Source organism: Cyprinodon variegatus, unplaced genomic scaffold, assembly GCF_000732505.1.
Source record: "Cyprinodon variegatus isolate N-32 unplaced genomic scaffold, C_variegatus-1.0 Scaffold49, whole genome shotgun sequence".
NCBI lineage: Eukaryota > Metazoa > Chordata > Actinopteri > Cyprinodontiformes > Cyprinodontidae > Cyprinodon > Cyprinodon variegatus.
This window is the reverse complement of record NW_015150502.1, coordinates 1,509,564-1,524,643: the sequence shown is the minus strand read 5'-3', so window position 1 is coordinate 1,524,643 and position 15,080 is coordinate 1,509,564. Positions and strand designations below refer to the sequence as shown.

Below are 15,080 nucleotides of genomic sequence, written 5' to 3'. Positions count from 1 at the left end.
TATATATATATATATATATATATATACATATATATACATATATCAGGTATATATCAGGTATCAACCTGCCTATTAAACATTTTTAATTGTTGTATATATATATATATATATATATGTACACAACATTATATATATTTAATAGGTAGGTTAATACCTGATTATTAATTTTTTTGTGGATTACAGTTAACTAGTATAATCTTTATAATAATGATACATCCCGCTTTAAAATGTTTACATGAATACCATGATAGACTAAATCTGTGGTATTTATACTGTGTCTTTCAGCTATTGGTCTGTGTCTAATCATGGTGTTTAATATAGCAGAATCTCATTACAAACCCACTATTTACAAATGTTTACAATCCCTCAGTCTTTGACCCCAAATAAAATGGTCTCATTTTCCTACCTCTTCTAATTTGTTTTATTACCTCTGGGGGATTTTCACTGCAGTAACCTGACGCTGCTCTGGGCTGTATTATTCTAACCTAGAATTATAATGCCACTGACCTTTTCAGAGGCGATGAGCAGCACGTAAAGCACACGTTGGCTGTGATGAATAGCAGAGTTTTTCGGAGAGGTTGATTTTAAAGACATATGACACGGTCAGTCTCCCCTCACGTCCGCTTCCTGTTGGCGTTGACAAACAGGGCTTGGATTTCTCAGCATGCCAGGCATTCTTTTCACCCTGTCTTTCCTGGAGTTTTGAAAGGCCTCTGAGCCTCCCACCCAGAATCGCCGCGCATAAAGACACACAAAGCTGTGGGGTTATTCAGTTTGTTCTAAGCTCTCTTCCCCGTCGGCTGTTTGCCTAGTAATTCAATTCAGATGTTCAGGATCCAAAAACATGTTTGCTTGAATGAAATCCACCCCTCCACCCACATTTGACCAAGGACTCTGCTTTTCTTAGCTTTGGTCCAAGTTGGACAGTCGAGTAAGGTACTGCCACCTTGGCCATTTTTAGCTTTAAACCCTCAGAGGAGACAAACGTCTCTCCCTACACTTTCTTAGCAGCTACCTGCTGTGTTTTTCCCCTTTTTTGTGTCTGCATCCATGTCAGGTCACTCCCTAAGAGCTGGCCTGAGTCTGTCTGCTTCTTTAACTAAGATTTATGTCCTACTTGCAACAAGCATGTCTGTGTAAAGAGCGTGATTTCCATCTGTGAGTGCTGATAGCATCTAGTATCCGCTCTATCGTGTTGATGTTTACATTTGAAACATGGTTTATGTTCCTTGTGGTTTTTAGATTAAGCTTTCCATGAGGATTGTGAAACCAGACATATGAATCTGTCATGGGCTAAAGGAATATAACCTTAGTGTAGAAACTAAGTCAAAGAAGGCATTGATGCTTTGTGGTTGTGGAATTTAGTGCAGTTTTTCACTCTCCGTAAGTCATAAATCACACTTTAAGAGGTTTTAGAAATCGTAATTGCTCAATATTGATTGATTTACATAGAATTCAACCCTGAAAGTGTTAAAATGCCATCTTTGTCTAAAGCCTGACAGACTTTAAAACAGGTTTTATCTATATTTCCTATGACCGCCGTGCCAAAAGTCAACCCAGAGCTGAAACTATTGCCTTAAAAACTTGTGTTTAGAGTGCAACGATTCATGTATTCCAAGATATGAATTATTAATGAACATCATTTGAAATTCTCACTGAACTGGTTCCCAAAATGTGTTGGCACATTGGTCTGGAGGTCTCAGACAACGCCTTGCAACACAGGGAAAATTTGAGCGTATTGTACATGAAGTGGAACAACAGAGATAACTTAAATATACATGACGTTTTAATCCAGTAAGTTAACTCTATTCCTGGTGGTGGACTTTATCAAGTCCTGGATCTGAGCACCTTGTTTTTTTACCTTATAGCCTCAAAGTCTTTAAGGGATAAAAAATATATTCCTGAGCAGAGGAATCTTCATATTCAGTTTCTTCTATATGAATGTTTTTGGATGTTCTTTGTTGTATTTTCCGAGCACTTTGTTTGATCAACCAAAGTGTTCATCAATTAAATGAAAATATCTATCTGCACCAATTTAAATAGACAATGTGATTTCCCCCTTAAATCAACCTCTGGTTGAGTCACTTTTGGTGGCAACAGCTGCCATCAAGAGTTTGCAATAACTCTTGCAATGATTCTTTTACATTTCTATAAAGGAACTTTTGCACACTCTTCTCCAAGTGCTGCTTTCATATAACCAAACCTGAGGATTTTGGGGTGTTTAATGTATTTTTAAAGGTCACACCAAAGTATCCAGACTGGTTTTAAGTCCTACTTTAACTAGGTGTGTTTATTTGAATCTTTAAGAAATGAACCTGCTGGTGTTTTTATGCAGTTATATATCCTGCTGCATAAACGGGATGAGTTTAATGTTTCTTAAGGGTTTCCTGCTAGAAGGAAGAGTGTTCTAAAAGTCCTAAAGCGGCAAAACAGTTTCAGACCATTTACAGTACCACAATCTTTTTGTAGAATGACTCGTTACTTTAATAAAAAATAAAATTTATGCCTTCTAGGATATTTCAGCTCAGACTAGTGCAGCCTGCAGTGCTTTTAATGTTGTATTCAATTTCCACTTATTCCTACTGTTTTTAGACCAGAGCTTGATGTATTTCTTAAAGATTTTCAAGCCCACTGTTGTCAACAATGAAAAGTTTTTTTTATTTATTTACTCGAGTTATCTTTGCCTGATGTTGAAATTTGTTTGACGACCTGTTCAAAAGCAGAAGAAATACTTTTTCAGTGCCGTGTTTCACAGGAGCGAATGTTTCCAACTCTCCCATCTTCTCAGATTTAAAAGAAGCTAAAAGTTGGACCTTGAAAGGCAATAACCAAAAGCCAAAGATTTGAAACAATCCTGAGCAGCGTGAAGTAGAAGAGTACAGAATCCTCAATGCAAACCTTGTTCCCCAGCAGACCACATTGGGGAGAGACAGAGGTTGAGAAGGGGGTGGGGAAGGATATTGAAGAAAGGTTAGCCTGGAGGAACAAGACTCCTTTCTCCCCTCCCACCCCTTGACCCTCCCATGTGACAAGTTGAGCCAACAAGTGGTCTATTCAGCCAGGCAGCCAGGGGAAATGGCTGCTAGGCTGAGCTCTGCCTAATGAAAGCAGAGACGCTTGTTATTATTATTGTCTTCATCGTTCTACTCGTAGCCGTAATGCTGATCAGATCTCGGCGGGGAGCTGTGCTTCTCTCAGAAAGACGCTCACTGCAAGCAAAAGCAGGTTTCATCACTAAACCTCAGCAATATCTGAGGCAAGGCAGAATTTTAAGTGGATTTCCACCATTAGTAACGTTTATAACCCCCTCCTGGTGGTGATTGCAGTCAGACGCAGCGGGAGAGGATGTATCCGCCTGTTTATAGGGATCCAGTTTACCTTAGCCTGATTGTGTTTGTTTGCGGCTGGCTGGTGCAACTTCTCTGACTCGGTGGCACCGTTGTTTTTCCTTTTTGGACCGAACAAACAGTTCTCTCCTCAACTAAATGACCGTAATGATCCTGGCATGTGTCTGTGAGGCTTTTTAATGCTCCCTGGTGCCGGGCCAGATTGCATCACAGGGCCAGTCACACGCATAAACTGTGATGTTTTCCAAGGAGGGTATTTAAAAGCAATGCCCCTTTCAATCTGCGCATTTCTTTTGTTTGCTACAGTTACAAGAGGACTGTCCTTTTTTTCAGTATAAAATAGCAAAACAAAGGAGAGATAAATGAGTCACTCTCTGCTATTTTTGCATTTGAATGTAACTTGTTAGAAGCAAGCATGGGACACTTTCAAATTCTCATGGTATGATATAATTAAATAAAAGTATATGGTTTTACAGGAACATGATCTAGTATTTTTATATTGAAATGGGAAAAGAGCTTTTTGTTTCTGGCTTTACTAAAAAAAAGAACCTACCGATCAACATTTTCTGACAGCTTAACCAGTTGATTCATTTGTTAATGTCTTAACTATTATTACTGTTCAATTTTAATTCTTGGATGATTTTTATGTCTCTCTTACCCTTTAAGGGTGCATCAGTGGATAACTATTTCTACGGGAGAATCAATTCTGTGAACTGTAATGAGTTACAGTTATGTTAAATTTGCGTAATAGACATTATGATCTTGGATCACTGAACTGAGCAAAAACTTTTTTACTCATCTTGCTTTTTATATTGGGTAATTAGACAGTCCTGTCATTCTGTTCAGGTCTAATAGGCTACTGTTCACTCTACAGGAGCTTTTTTGATTTTTTGATTGATTGTCTTTATTGATCTCACAGTGGAGAAATGTTCTCATTAAATCTGCTCAAACAGTCCAAAAGAGAAGAGAAGGTGCCAAAGAAAGAAAAAGTTGCATGGGATATATACAGTATATACAGTGCGTCCACATATGACAGCTTTATATTTTTATAGCAGAATTATTATACAGGGTTATTGTTTTTTATGCATCTGATGGGCAATGCGCAGCAGCATGCGGGGAACTGGCTGTCTGTCATACAGTTATTACAGAATGTAATACCCATTTATTCTTCTGCATAAAATGATATATTATATATTCGCCCAAGTAGCTAGTCTGTAGCCTGCTGCTTGACAAAAGCCGCAGCTCATAGTTTAAAAACAGTAGCTGATTTATAATATCTCTTAGGGTTGTCACGATACTAAACTTTTCAACTCGATACCGATACTAAGTAAAATATTCGATACTCAATACCCTTTTCGATACCACAAGAATAAAAACAAAGACTCTAAAATTCAATAGAAATATCTTAATTACTAACAAAATACAAGAAATAAATAAAAAACAATAAGAACAATATTTTAAGGTTGTATGCTGTGCACAATATTAAGCAAGCTTGATAAAAAACTTACAAAATTAAAATGAAGTGTTCCTTACTTTGCTATTCTTTGCACACATAGCAATGACACTAGCCAAACTGGTTAAGAAACAAAAATAATTCTCAGCTGCTGCACCTGTTACAAAAAAAGTCTGAAACTGAAAAGTGCGTAGAATTATTCAATCACACAGTGTTCAGAAAGGGCAGTTTCCTCTAATCTGTACTTTAGATGGCTGAATCGTTTCAGTATCAATACTTTTTTGAGTATCAATACTTTTGACAACCCTAATATCTCTATTTCCTCCTAAATAAAATACCAACACTAAAAGGAAACTTTTTAAACCCCTTGATTTTGCCTAAAGAGGATTTTGTCAGACAGAAAAAGAGTAGCTGCCATTTATAAGCCAGCTGACTGGCAGTGGAACAGGTTGGGGAAGCTACATGTAGTTAAAGAAACCTCCAATGGTTCCAGTACATCATATTGGAAACATTTTAATGCTAATGTCTAGTTGGAAGCTCGTCACTCACTGTCTTCTCTGCATTCCTCTGGTTTCAGTCCAATAAAGTTCCGGTGGTACAGCATGCCCATCACGTCCATCCACTGACCCCCCTCATCACCTACAGCAATGAACACTTCTCTCCGGGCACGCCTCCATCACACCTCTCACCTGAGATCCTTGATCCAAAGACAGGTAAGATCATCCCTGTGATCCGTCGACATAAAAGAAGAGTTCAGGAGTTTGGTTTCTAACTTATAAGCCTCATTAATGGCTTAAAGTTTCACCATCTAGGAAATAAATCCAGGCTGAATCTAATGTTCTGAGACCTGTTTTGACCCAAAAAGTTAACCTTAGTTTGTAGTATGTGTTTCAGACAGGAAGATCATTGCTGTTTTTGCTGCCTCCTGTGCAAATAATAATCACATTTCATTCAACTAAATCTCCCTTCAATTGAAAAAACAGTTAATAAAAAGCATTCAGAGAAACTGTACTGACATTTTGGCCTCATTCGGATTAACTCTTAGCTTTATCCTTCAACACCATCAAATACATTTACATAAGGATTAGATTTATCCAGAGTATCTATTAAGAGTCATCTGCTGCAGGTAACATCTAAACTGTTTCTGATTTTTAGACCAAAACTTTAAATAAACAGGATTTTTCATTTCCAAATTTTGACTAAATGAGTTGAAATGTGTACTGTATTAAGCGGCATGCGCCGGTGGTCTAAAAGGCAAACCACTGTTACAGAGCCAGCCACAGCAGTGTTCCAATATTAACCCAATGACGACTCTGCCATGTAACCAGCTTTTTCTGAGCTTAAAATGAGGTCATATAATCAGAGTAAGCAATGATTGAATTAGGCTCTGATGAGTGGGCTGATCTTACTCCCATTATTAAGACATGTATACATCTTAATCCCACTATTATATCCTCCTCGAGTTTCCACTGCATCTGCCTACACGCTGCGCTGCTTCACAATTCAGAGGGTTGTTTTTTTTAAGGGCTAGTTTATTGACGACTTAAAGATCTCTTTTTTTTTTTTAAGAACCTGGTCGCTTGCTCAGGTTTTGTTCCCACAGGTTTGGTTAGGATGAGAAACAGCTCTGAGTGGATGTGGGTAAATGACAAAGACACACTTCTAAAGCAGTGAGAAAACCACAACGTATGAGATGTGAGAGGGGCGTGACTTCTCATGACCTATCTCTTAAAAAAGAACATGAATGAAACACTCTGCATTCAAGTAAACAGTCCCATATAAATTTAGCAGTCTACAATGTTGTTAAAGCAGCATATATCATGTAAAGATCTGTGAATGTTAAGGAGACATGATAAATGTGTGTGACACTAAAATAATTGCTTCGTATTAATATGATGGACACTTATAGGGTAATTGAACCTTGGAAAATGTGATTTGTTGTTTTATAATTTGTTCTTCTTTTGTACCTGCAGGTATTCCTCGAACACCTCATCCATCAGAGCTCTCGCCGTACTACCCACTGTCTCCCGGTGCTGTTGGCTCGATTGCACATCCTCTAAGCTGGTTTATGCAACAGTAAGCGTCCTATATTATGAAATACAACACAAATATTTATCTCTATATTATAGTTGGAGAAATTAGAATTTTGTAATTCTCTATTTCTATTTATGAACTTCAACATAGGATGGCATATAAGAACAGCAACTTCAACTGCTACCCCTTGTTCTGATCTGTTATGAATTATTAATACTAGTAGAGACGAGATCATGATACATTAAATTAGGGAGCTGTCACTGTTATTCAGGAATTTACAAACATCTTAAAGTATTTTTGCTGCAAAGTTTATACTCTTATAAGATTAGCTAAAGTAGCATTCATAAAACATTAGCCTCTAAGGGTATTTTTTAGATAATTTACTTTTCTAAAGGGAATTAATATTTCCATATCCAGAATATTTACATAAACCCCCTTATTGATTAACGCATTTCCTGTACATAATTTAGCCTTCCTGTTATCTGCTGAAGGTCTTGCTCTCTCTTGCTCCTTTGCACTCTGGATTAACCTTATTTAAGTCCTTTTAAATAGCCTCTAACATCTCTGTAATTCCTCTGACTTTATATTTTACACATTATTGTACAGGACAGAACAAGCTTTGTGTCTTTCTCCCACACTAATAGTGTTGACACCAAAATATGTTGATGTTAGCACGACCTGGTAGGAATATTTTCCATGTTCTGATCAGTCAGGACTTGTTCAATTCTAGTCAGCAGCTGATTATTAATATAGCTAAATATTATCAAACATTTTGTTTTTAAAACTTTATAGCCGTTAAAGTGACATGTTGAGATGTTAGACATATTATTCTCTCAGTCTTTTAGAGTTTGATTCATGTAACTGCCCTGCTCCTTAACAAGGAGCCAAATAGATTCTGGGACTATTTAAGTACAGTTGAACCATATAATATTGGAAGTTATTTTCATATATCTGGTGGAATTTCTGAACATTTCTGCAGTTCTGGTAATGAGTTGCAACGGTCCTGTTCCGAGAGTAGGGGATTTGAGATGATGAGAGCAGGATTAGTGCTGCTAGGTTAGCTGTCAGCTGTGTTGGATCCTCTATACACATTTGCTCACTCTTTCCCCATTTCTTGTCTTGCAGGCAGGGCCAGCCCATGTACTCCATCCCTCCAGGGGGATTCCGTCACCCCTATCCGACGTTGGCTATGAATGCGTCCATGTCCAGGTGAGCGGATCATGTTCGGCAACACGACCACCTTCCCGAGGGGGCGGACATCTAATATCTTTTGCTTCTTTGACATGCTGTAATCACATTTCCCCTGCTTTCTTTGCCAGGCTGTAACAATAGAAATGGCCGCAGTGTAGTCTTAAACTTTCTTTGTTCACTCTGGTATCATTGGAGTACACATTGTTAAAAAAAAAAAAAAAAGAAAAGAAAAAAAGCTAGGCGACTTTTAGCCACAAAATTTACAGATTTAAATAATCTTACTTTGATGAAACATTAACAGATGAGGAGCAGGCTCTGGCTTCAGGTCCGTATATTGTAGGTTTGTGAGCATCAACACTGACAGAGAGGCAAAATCAGCTTCATAAGCAGCGAGCACATTATTGGCATTCAGCGCTCCACTCCTCTCTTCTCTCTCTGAGCTAAACTTCTGTGGTCAGGCCGGTGTGCTGAGCCTCTTCACACACACACCCACCAGTAAAGCAGAGATGAAAGGGCTGGGAATCGATTAGGACAAATCAAAGCTTATCTAAATCCACATGTCCCATCGGACTAAACTCTCAGGCTCTCATTCAAAATTAGAAACATTTGTAACGAGGCTTCCGGTGATAGTATGAGATGAAATATTTAGTTTTCTTTGATAGGGATGTCCCTATCCGATAGGAATATCGATTCAATATTAGTCAAAAAAGTCATATTGGATTTTATCAGCTGGCATCTAAAATCTCCAAATATTTTCATACTAATAGAAATACTTAGCTATTGTTAGAATGTCCTACAACTAATTGATTAATTTTACATGAATCAGTTTTTTTATACCTCTTGTTGTTTTTGTTCCCTGTTTTAGTGATATTACTTCATCGATCCTTTTTTAACATTCTGCACTATAAAATAAGTAAAAACAGTTGGTATGATTTGTGCTAATATTGTATCGGGTCAATCTCAGTATCGACAAATTCTCAATGCTGCAATATCAGTATCCTATCAGAAAACAACCTATCAGAACTCTTGGATAAATAACTTGTGCAGTTCTACCTGGTCTCATTCTTATGTCGCAGAGATTTATCCGGATAATGATTTGACTATTTGGACATTTTCACTTGTTTCTACCAACAAATTCCCTCTCATGTTTGCCAGAACACCTCTCAGTCACATATCAATAATTATGTCTTCTCACAAAAAACAGTAGAATTGAAAAAAGCTTGTATGTTGTATACATTTTACTAGAGGACGAACTTTATGACAGGTTTCAGATCCTTTGGTTTTAAAAGGCTTTAATTATTAACTCAAACATCCCTGTCATGAGCAGCCATCTATTATTTTTAGAAGCTGAAGTCAAACACAGCACTAAGTGTAACGCCTCAGACATTATAAACTATCCATAGCAGTTTATAGTTAGCTGGTTTAGCTTTAGTGACTGAAAACAGCTGTTTTTGTTTCTGTTCCCCATATGATTTAAATCCTTACTTTAACTATAGGGTCTCGGTAGAACCATCATTTTCTATAAGGCAGGTTAGGAATCTTGAAGGGATAAAAAGTGTCATATGTTCTGCTTCCTGTTAACTGTTCTCTTTTTCTTTTTAAATAGCCCCTTACTTGTTTATTTCCTCTGAGCTTAATTTGCACATCTCTAAAATTGGTAATAACTAACTTTTTGTTTTCTTCACTTTGTTTTAATCTGCACAAAAGAGTGAATGTTATTAGCCTAGCCAGCCATCACTAACGCACGTTGCAATTTCAGTTTGAAAAGATTCAACTTCTATTTATCTGAATCTTATGCTTATCAAGCATATTTGAATTTTTTGGCTAACCTTAATTAATTTTTTTTGTATTTTTGTATTTAAGTTTTTTTTTTCTAATTTTTTTCCCCTCAATCTTGTCCTATTTTCTTAGATTTTAATTGACACTGATATATTGAATCACATTCATTGTTATTAATCAATCAGATTTTTTTTCTCCCTATTGAAATTTATATTTTTCTAAAATTCATTGTTAAAATGAATTTGTCTAAAATTCATTCATCATTATAATTGACTTTTTACGAACAAGAAAACATATTGTTTATCCAGTAAATAAACATGGATTTAAGCAGAAGTTTTGTTTTTCTTATAGAAGAGTTTTTTTTACACATTTATTGAACTCTCTAACCTTGATGCTTCTGTTTTAAACAATGAAAAAAGGAGCTTGTCTTGTTCTAATTACATTTGAGGATAGAATATATATGTTTGTGAATTGCTCAGCATATTATCTCACTAAATGAAAAAGTCGATTTTTACATAAATTTGTATGATGCGAGCTCAATGAGCTTGATGTTGCCCTTTCTCGATTGCAATGCCCCTTTGCATCAACAGCTGAAAATGGAGAGGGCCACTTTGTTAAGGAGTTCTGTGCAGAAAGCTGTCTGAACACTCTCCTCGGTCTGGAAGGTGGTGAGGAGAAAGGTTTCAGGTGTCACGGCCATGCCGTCACCATGGTAACACCTCACTCCACTTTCCTTCAGCCGTTGGTGAATAAAAGGGCTTTTGAAGAAGTCTTTATTTGAACAAAAAAAAAAAAGAGAAAGCAAGGTACTCCTTGTAAGTATGAATTTAGTCTAGACAGAAGCAGCGGGCTCCGTAAATTTACCCAGAGGGCAAGACAGCGCCATAATCTGCCAAACGAGCCGAACCTTTTCTCGTCAAGTCGACAGAGACTCCCTGTTAAAGCAAGGCTGTTAAAATGTTGCCTCTTGTCACCTTCCCAGCTTGGTGTCCAGCCGTTTCTCCCCTCACATGGTGACCCCTCCTCCGCACAGCCTCCACCAGACCGGCATCCCCCATCCCGCCATCGTCTCACCAGCCATAAAGCAAGAACCTAACGGCGACAACATCAGCCCCTCCATGCATGCGTAAGCGGCAAAAAAAGTCAATAGTAAGCGATACCGCTCCAGCGAAAGGAACATGGCTGACAGAATCTTTCACTGTTTCTGACTAGCAGGAAGTCCCCTGTTCCTTCCAAGAAAGAGGAGGACAAGAAGCCTCACATCAAGAAGCCTCTCAACGCTTTCATGCTGTACATGAAGGAAATGAGGGCCAAGGTAGTGGCAGAGTGCACCCTGAAGGAAAGCGCTGCGATTAACCAGATCCTTGGGAGACGGGTAAGAAGCACTGGCATTGATATGAATGTTAATTTAAAACTACTGTGGGGAAAAATGCATTTAGCATCTCCGAGGAAATAGATTTCTAATGGGTCTATTTACATGAAGTTCTCAATGGATATCAGAGCTTCCCAAGTAATCCACACATCAGCTATGGGATGCTCTTTCATAGTGATATTTAAATAATAGTAGGTAAATATTTATTTATTGTTAAAGACAGCTTTAAAATTACCAATATATTAACAAATTGATTACATGCTTTGGTTTTGATGATCTCCTCTGTTCAGTTTGATCTCTTTTGTTATGTTTCCATAGAGTTTCAGTTCATTCAAGTCTAAAAGTTAACTGGGCAGCTTCATTTTCTTTCCTCGAAACCACATAAAAGTCTCCTTGACTGTGTAACAATGGATAATTTTCTTATATAACGAGTCGCCTTCATTTCAACTTCAGATTCTCTTATACAAGGTTTTAGTCCTTTCTTAACTTCTAGAATGTTGATGAGAACTATATCCTGAAAGAAAGACACACACTATGATATTCCCACCTCCATACTTCATCATTGGTTTAGTTCTCTTCCATTAATGTGACGTGGAAGCACATACCAAGATTTGAATCCCAATAATTAGGCCTACTGGCTTGTTTAAATGTTTGCAGCAAACCTTAAACAAGCTTTAACATATTTTTAGAGTGTGGTAAACTGCAATTGAACCTCTAAGTATGTCATTCACTTAAGTTGTCTCTAAAACCTCTGATGGGTCAGGACTGCACTGCAAAAACTATCTAAAAATAAGTAGAAGTTTCTCAAATTAAATGTATTCACCCCTAATTTGGGTAGGTAAATAACATGACCTGCCAATGGAATGAGTATTTTTACCATTAAAATGAGATAATTAGATATTATGAACTTGAAATAAGACAACGGAGCTGTTTTTTCTTATTCCATTGTAAATTGCCTTATTCCATTGGCAAAGAGCCTCACTTACCTGCTTATATCAAGAGAAAAAAAAAATCACAAATTTTAAGAAAAATTGACTTACTTACATTTACAAGGTTTGCAGTGTGATGAGGTAACATGTTGTTAGAGGGCATAAATTGATTTAATGTGCTGTAGCTGTGGTGTTTCTTCTATATTCTTTTAATATATTTAGGTAGAATTTAATTGTTTCTATATTTAATTACTAACTTGTATCATGCAGTTCCCTAATAAAGTTATTTGTATAAATAAAGGTAAAAAAAAAAAGATCTGCAGAATGTTTTATCTTCTTCAATTGAGTCGTGTGTCGTTAGTGTTTTTTCATACATTACCTGTGTTATCTTAGGACTAACTGCATATCTTAGGTCCTTCTAAAGCTCTGTTTCATACACCCCTGGGTTTTAGACAAACCTTTTATTTTTATTCTCCTCTGTCAGAAATGTTTTCTTTCCAAATCCCATTTGTGGTTCTTTCTGCTACCAGATTACGGCCCCAGCGGTATTCACTGGGGCCCTCAGATGTTTTGTAAGACTTCTGTATCTGGTGCTGTCAGCATGTTTTCCAACAAAAAAAAAAAAAGACAATCTTGCAAAAGCTCTTTGCTTGCTTTGAAATCATTCTTCTTGTGTCAAACCTTTGTAATAAGAAAGCTCTTTCAGTTGCTTTTTTTGTTTTTCCTTTGTCTTTTTCCCACATTTTTTCCTTCATCTGTTCAATAATGTGTTAAACAAAGTGTAACTAATTGATTTATATATTTACAAGAGACCTGTTGGATGTATATTGACTGAGAAAATTGCTTAACCTGTTAGATGCTTATTTCCTCTGCTGCACTAAGTGATGCATGGATTGTTTTTTAATGATCCTGTGTTTACAGTGGCACTCGCTGTCCAGAGAGGAGCAAGCCAAATACTACGAGCTGGCCAGAAAAGAAAGGCAACTGCACTCCCAGCTCTATCCTGGATGGTCGGCACGAGATAACTACGTGAGTAACACGTTTCCCTAATCTGATCTCGCTTGAGTAGGAGAAGGTATCAACATGAGTTCAATTCCTGCCAGTTTCAGTCGGGTATGACTGTATTGGTTAATTTAAGCGTTTGCACTTTTGATCTCATGAACCAAAGTTGTTGAGGTGGTTTTACTTCCGCTGTGAGAAACAGTTTTTAACAGCATTGTTGTATCTGTGCAGGGAAAGCGGAAAAAGAGGAAGAGAGAGAACAAGCCAGACTCAAAACCAGAGGGTAAGAGACCTTTCTTCTTCCTGACTGCCTTTATTTGTTTTCTTTCTTTTCTTGCCAAAAATTTGAGAGGAGAGCCAGTTTTTTTTTTTTTTTACACTGCTAAACCTCCTGTTTATCCTGAAACCCAACATTTGGTTTAATTTGGTATGAATTCTGCGCTTACTAACATTTTTCCTGCTTTTATGCTTCGACAAGCAGCTTATGAGGTTCAGTGCTAATAGCGGCAGGTATGTTTTTGTAGAAATGTAACTGTAAATGACCAAAAATAGCTGCTCATTTAACACGTTTTCTGTACATTTTCTCATGTTCCTTTTTTTATATCATGTAAGCATACCATCTAAATAAGCCGTAACATCCTCTTTTGCTCGCCTCGTTGTGATGTGGTGACTAGTTGATATGAGAAGTGTCACGTTTTAAAGCTCTCATATCTTGTTTATTATTATTTTTTTTTAATAATCACTCATTCGCCTCCGTCAGCTGCTTTGAAACAAGTGGATGGATAATCTAAGCCTCTTTCTATCTGCTTTGTTTCCTCACATGGCAGACTTCTCCATAAGGAGTAAGAAACAGTGCGTGCAGTATTTGCCCTCGGAGAAGATGTGCGACAGTCCGGCGTCATCTCACGGCAGCATGCTGGACTCGCCGGCCACTCCCTCTGCCGCCCTGGCCTCCCCCGCCGCCCCGGCCCCAACTCACTCTGAACAGGCTCAGCCGCTGTCGCTCACCACCAAACCGGAGGGACGCATGCACCACCACTTCTCTGTACCTGGGAAGGCCTCTGGATCCGCATCCTCCTCCTCCTCTTCCTCCTCTTCCTCCTCCTCTTCCCAGCCCTCCATCTCCATCCCTGTCGGTACTTCAGGCAGCCAGTCGAGCACACCCATCCTCACCCGGCCGATCCCCTTCACCTCCCTGCACCCCTCCATGCTCTCCCCGCCGTCCCCCTTCCATCAGGCGGCTCTTCACTCCCATCATTCCCTCTTCCAGTCCCAGCCCCTCTCCCTGGTTACCAAACCAACTGAATGAATCTGCAAATGTTTCTTTTCTTTAAATACTTGTGCTGTATATTGCTTTTCTTTGAAATTAGGTATTAGAACAACTTTTTTTCTTAATAATGAAAAGGAAGAAGTATTATTGGTCAATATTTGACCGCCTCCTTTTCTACATCTCTCAATGAAAACAAAAATGTATTTTTTTGTAAAGTTTACCGCAGAACTGGGTTCTTTTTTTTGTTTTGTTTGTTTTCTTTTGATGCATTTATCCAATGAACCTCTTGTATAAAAGAACCAATGTACATAAAGTTTCTTTATAAAAGCAAAAAGGAAACAAAAACATTTTCTTTTTAGCCAAAACTTAATTAATGTTAGTATAAAGTTTTCAGTTTTAGTCCTGGCCAATAATTGCAAGCCCTTTCTTTTTGTTTTTTTTTGTTTTGTTTTTCAATTCACGAGTGTGTGCCCCTTCTTTGACATGTCAAATAAACATTTGGAATGGTTTCTTAAAGAAAATGTCCGTTTGCCTTTTTACCAAAACATAAGCAGAGTAAGCTGCTGAATATGGTCGCTAAGCGAGCAGGTAAAATTACCGCTGCGTTTATCGGGGAAAAACATCCTAAACTTTTCCATGATGCTTTAACTTCTGGTTACAACCAACAAACAATAATGCAAAATATATAGATAAAATCTAATTA

General features: G+C 37.7%; 1 protein-coding gene across 3 annotated transcripts in view; it reads left to right on the top strand.

Annotated features, from left to right (window-relative positions):
• LOC107082304 (transcription factor 7-like 1-A) overlaps positions 1–14,879 on the top strand; it is a 44,487-nt gene extending 29,608 nt beyond the window's left edge. Inside the window, exons 5-12 of one of the 3 annotated variants that reach the window (XM_015370903.1) lie at positions 5,378–5,513; positions 6,774–6,876; positions 7,960–8,043; positions 10,787–10,930; positions 11,017–11,179; positions 13,027–13,134; positions 13,339–13,390; positions 13,935–14,879. In XM_015370903.1, the coding sequence (XP_015226389.1) occupies positions 5,378–5,513; positions 6,774–6,876; positions 7,960–8,043; positions 10,787–10,930; positions 11,017–11,179; positions 13,027–13,134; positions 13,339–13,390; positions 13,935–14,416 (1,272 nt within the window). In that variant the 3' untranslated portion in view covers positions 14,417–14,879. Of the gene's footprint in view, positions 1–5,377; positions 5,514–6,773; positions 6,877–7,959; positions 8,044–10,786; positions 10,931–11,016; positions 11,180–13,026; positions 13,135–13,338; positions 13,391–13,588; positions 13,908–13,934 lie in introns of those variants that run through there. The other 2 variants (XM_015370904.1, XM_015370905.1) reach the window with 2 other exon arrangements.
• Positions 14,880–15,080: the final 201 nt, after the last annotated feature.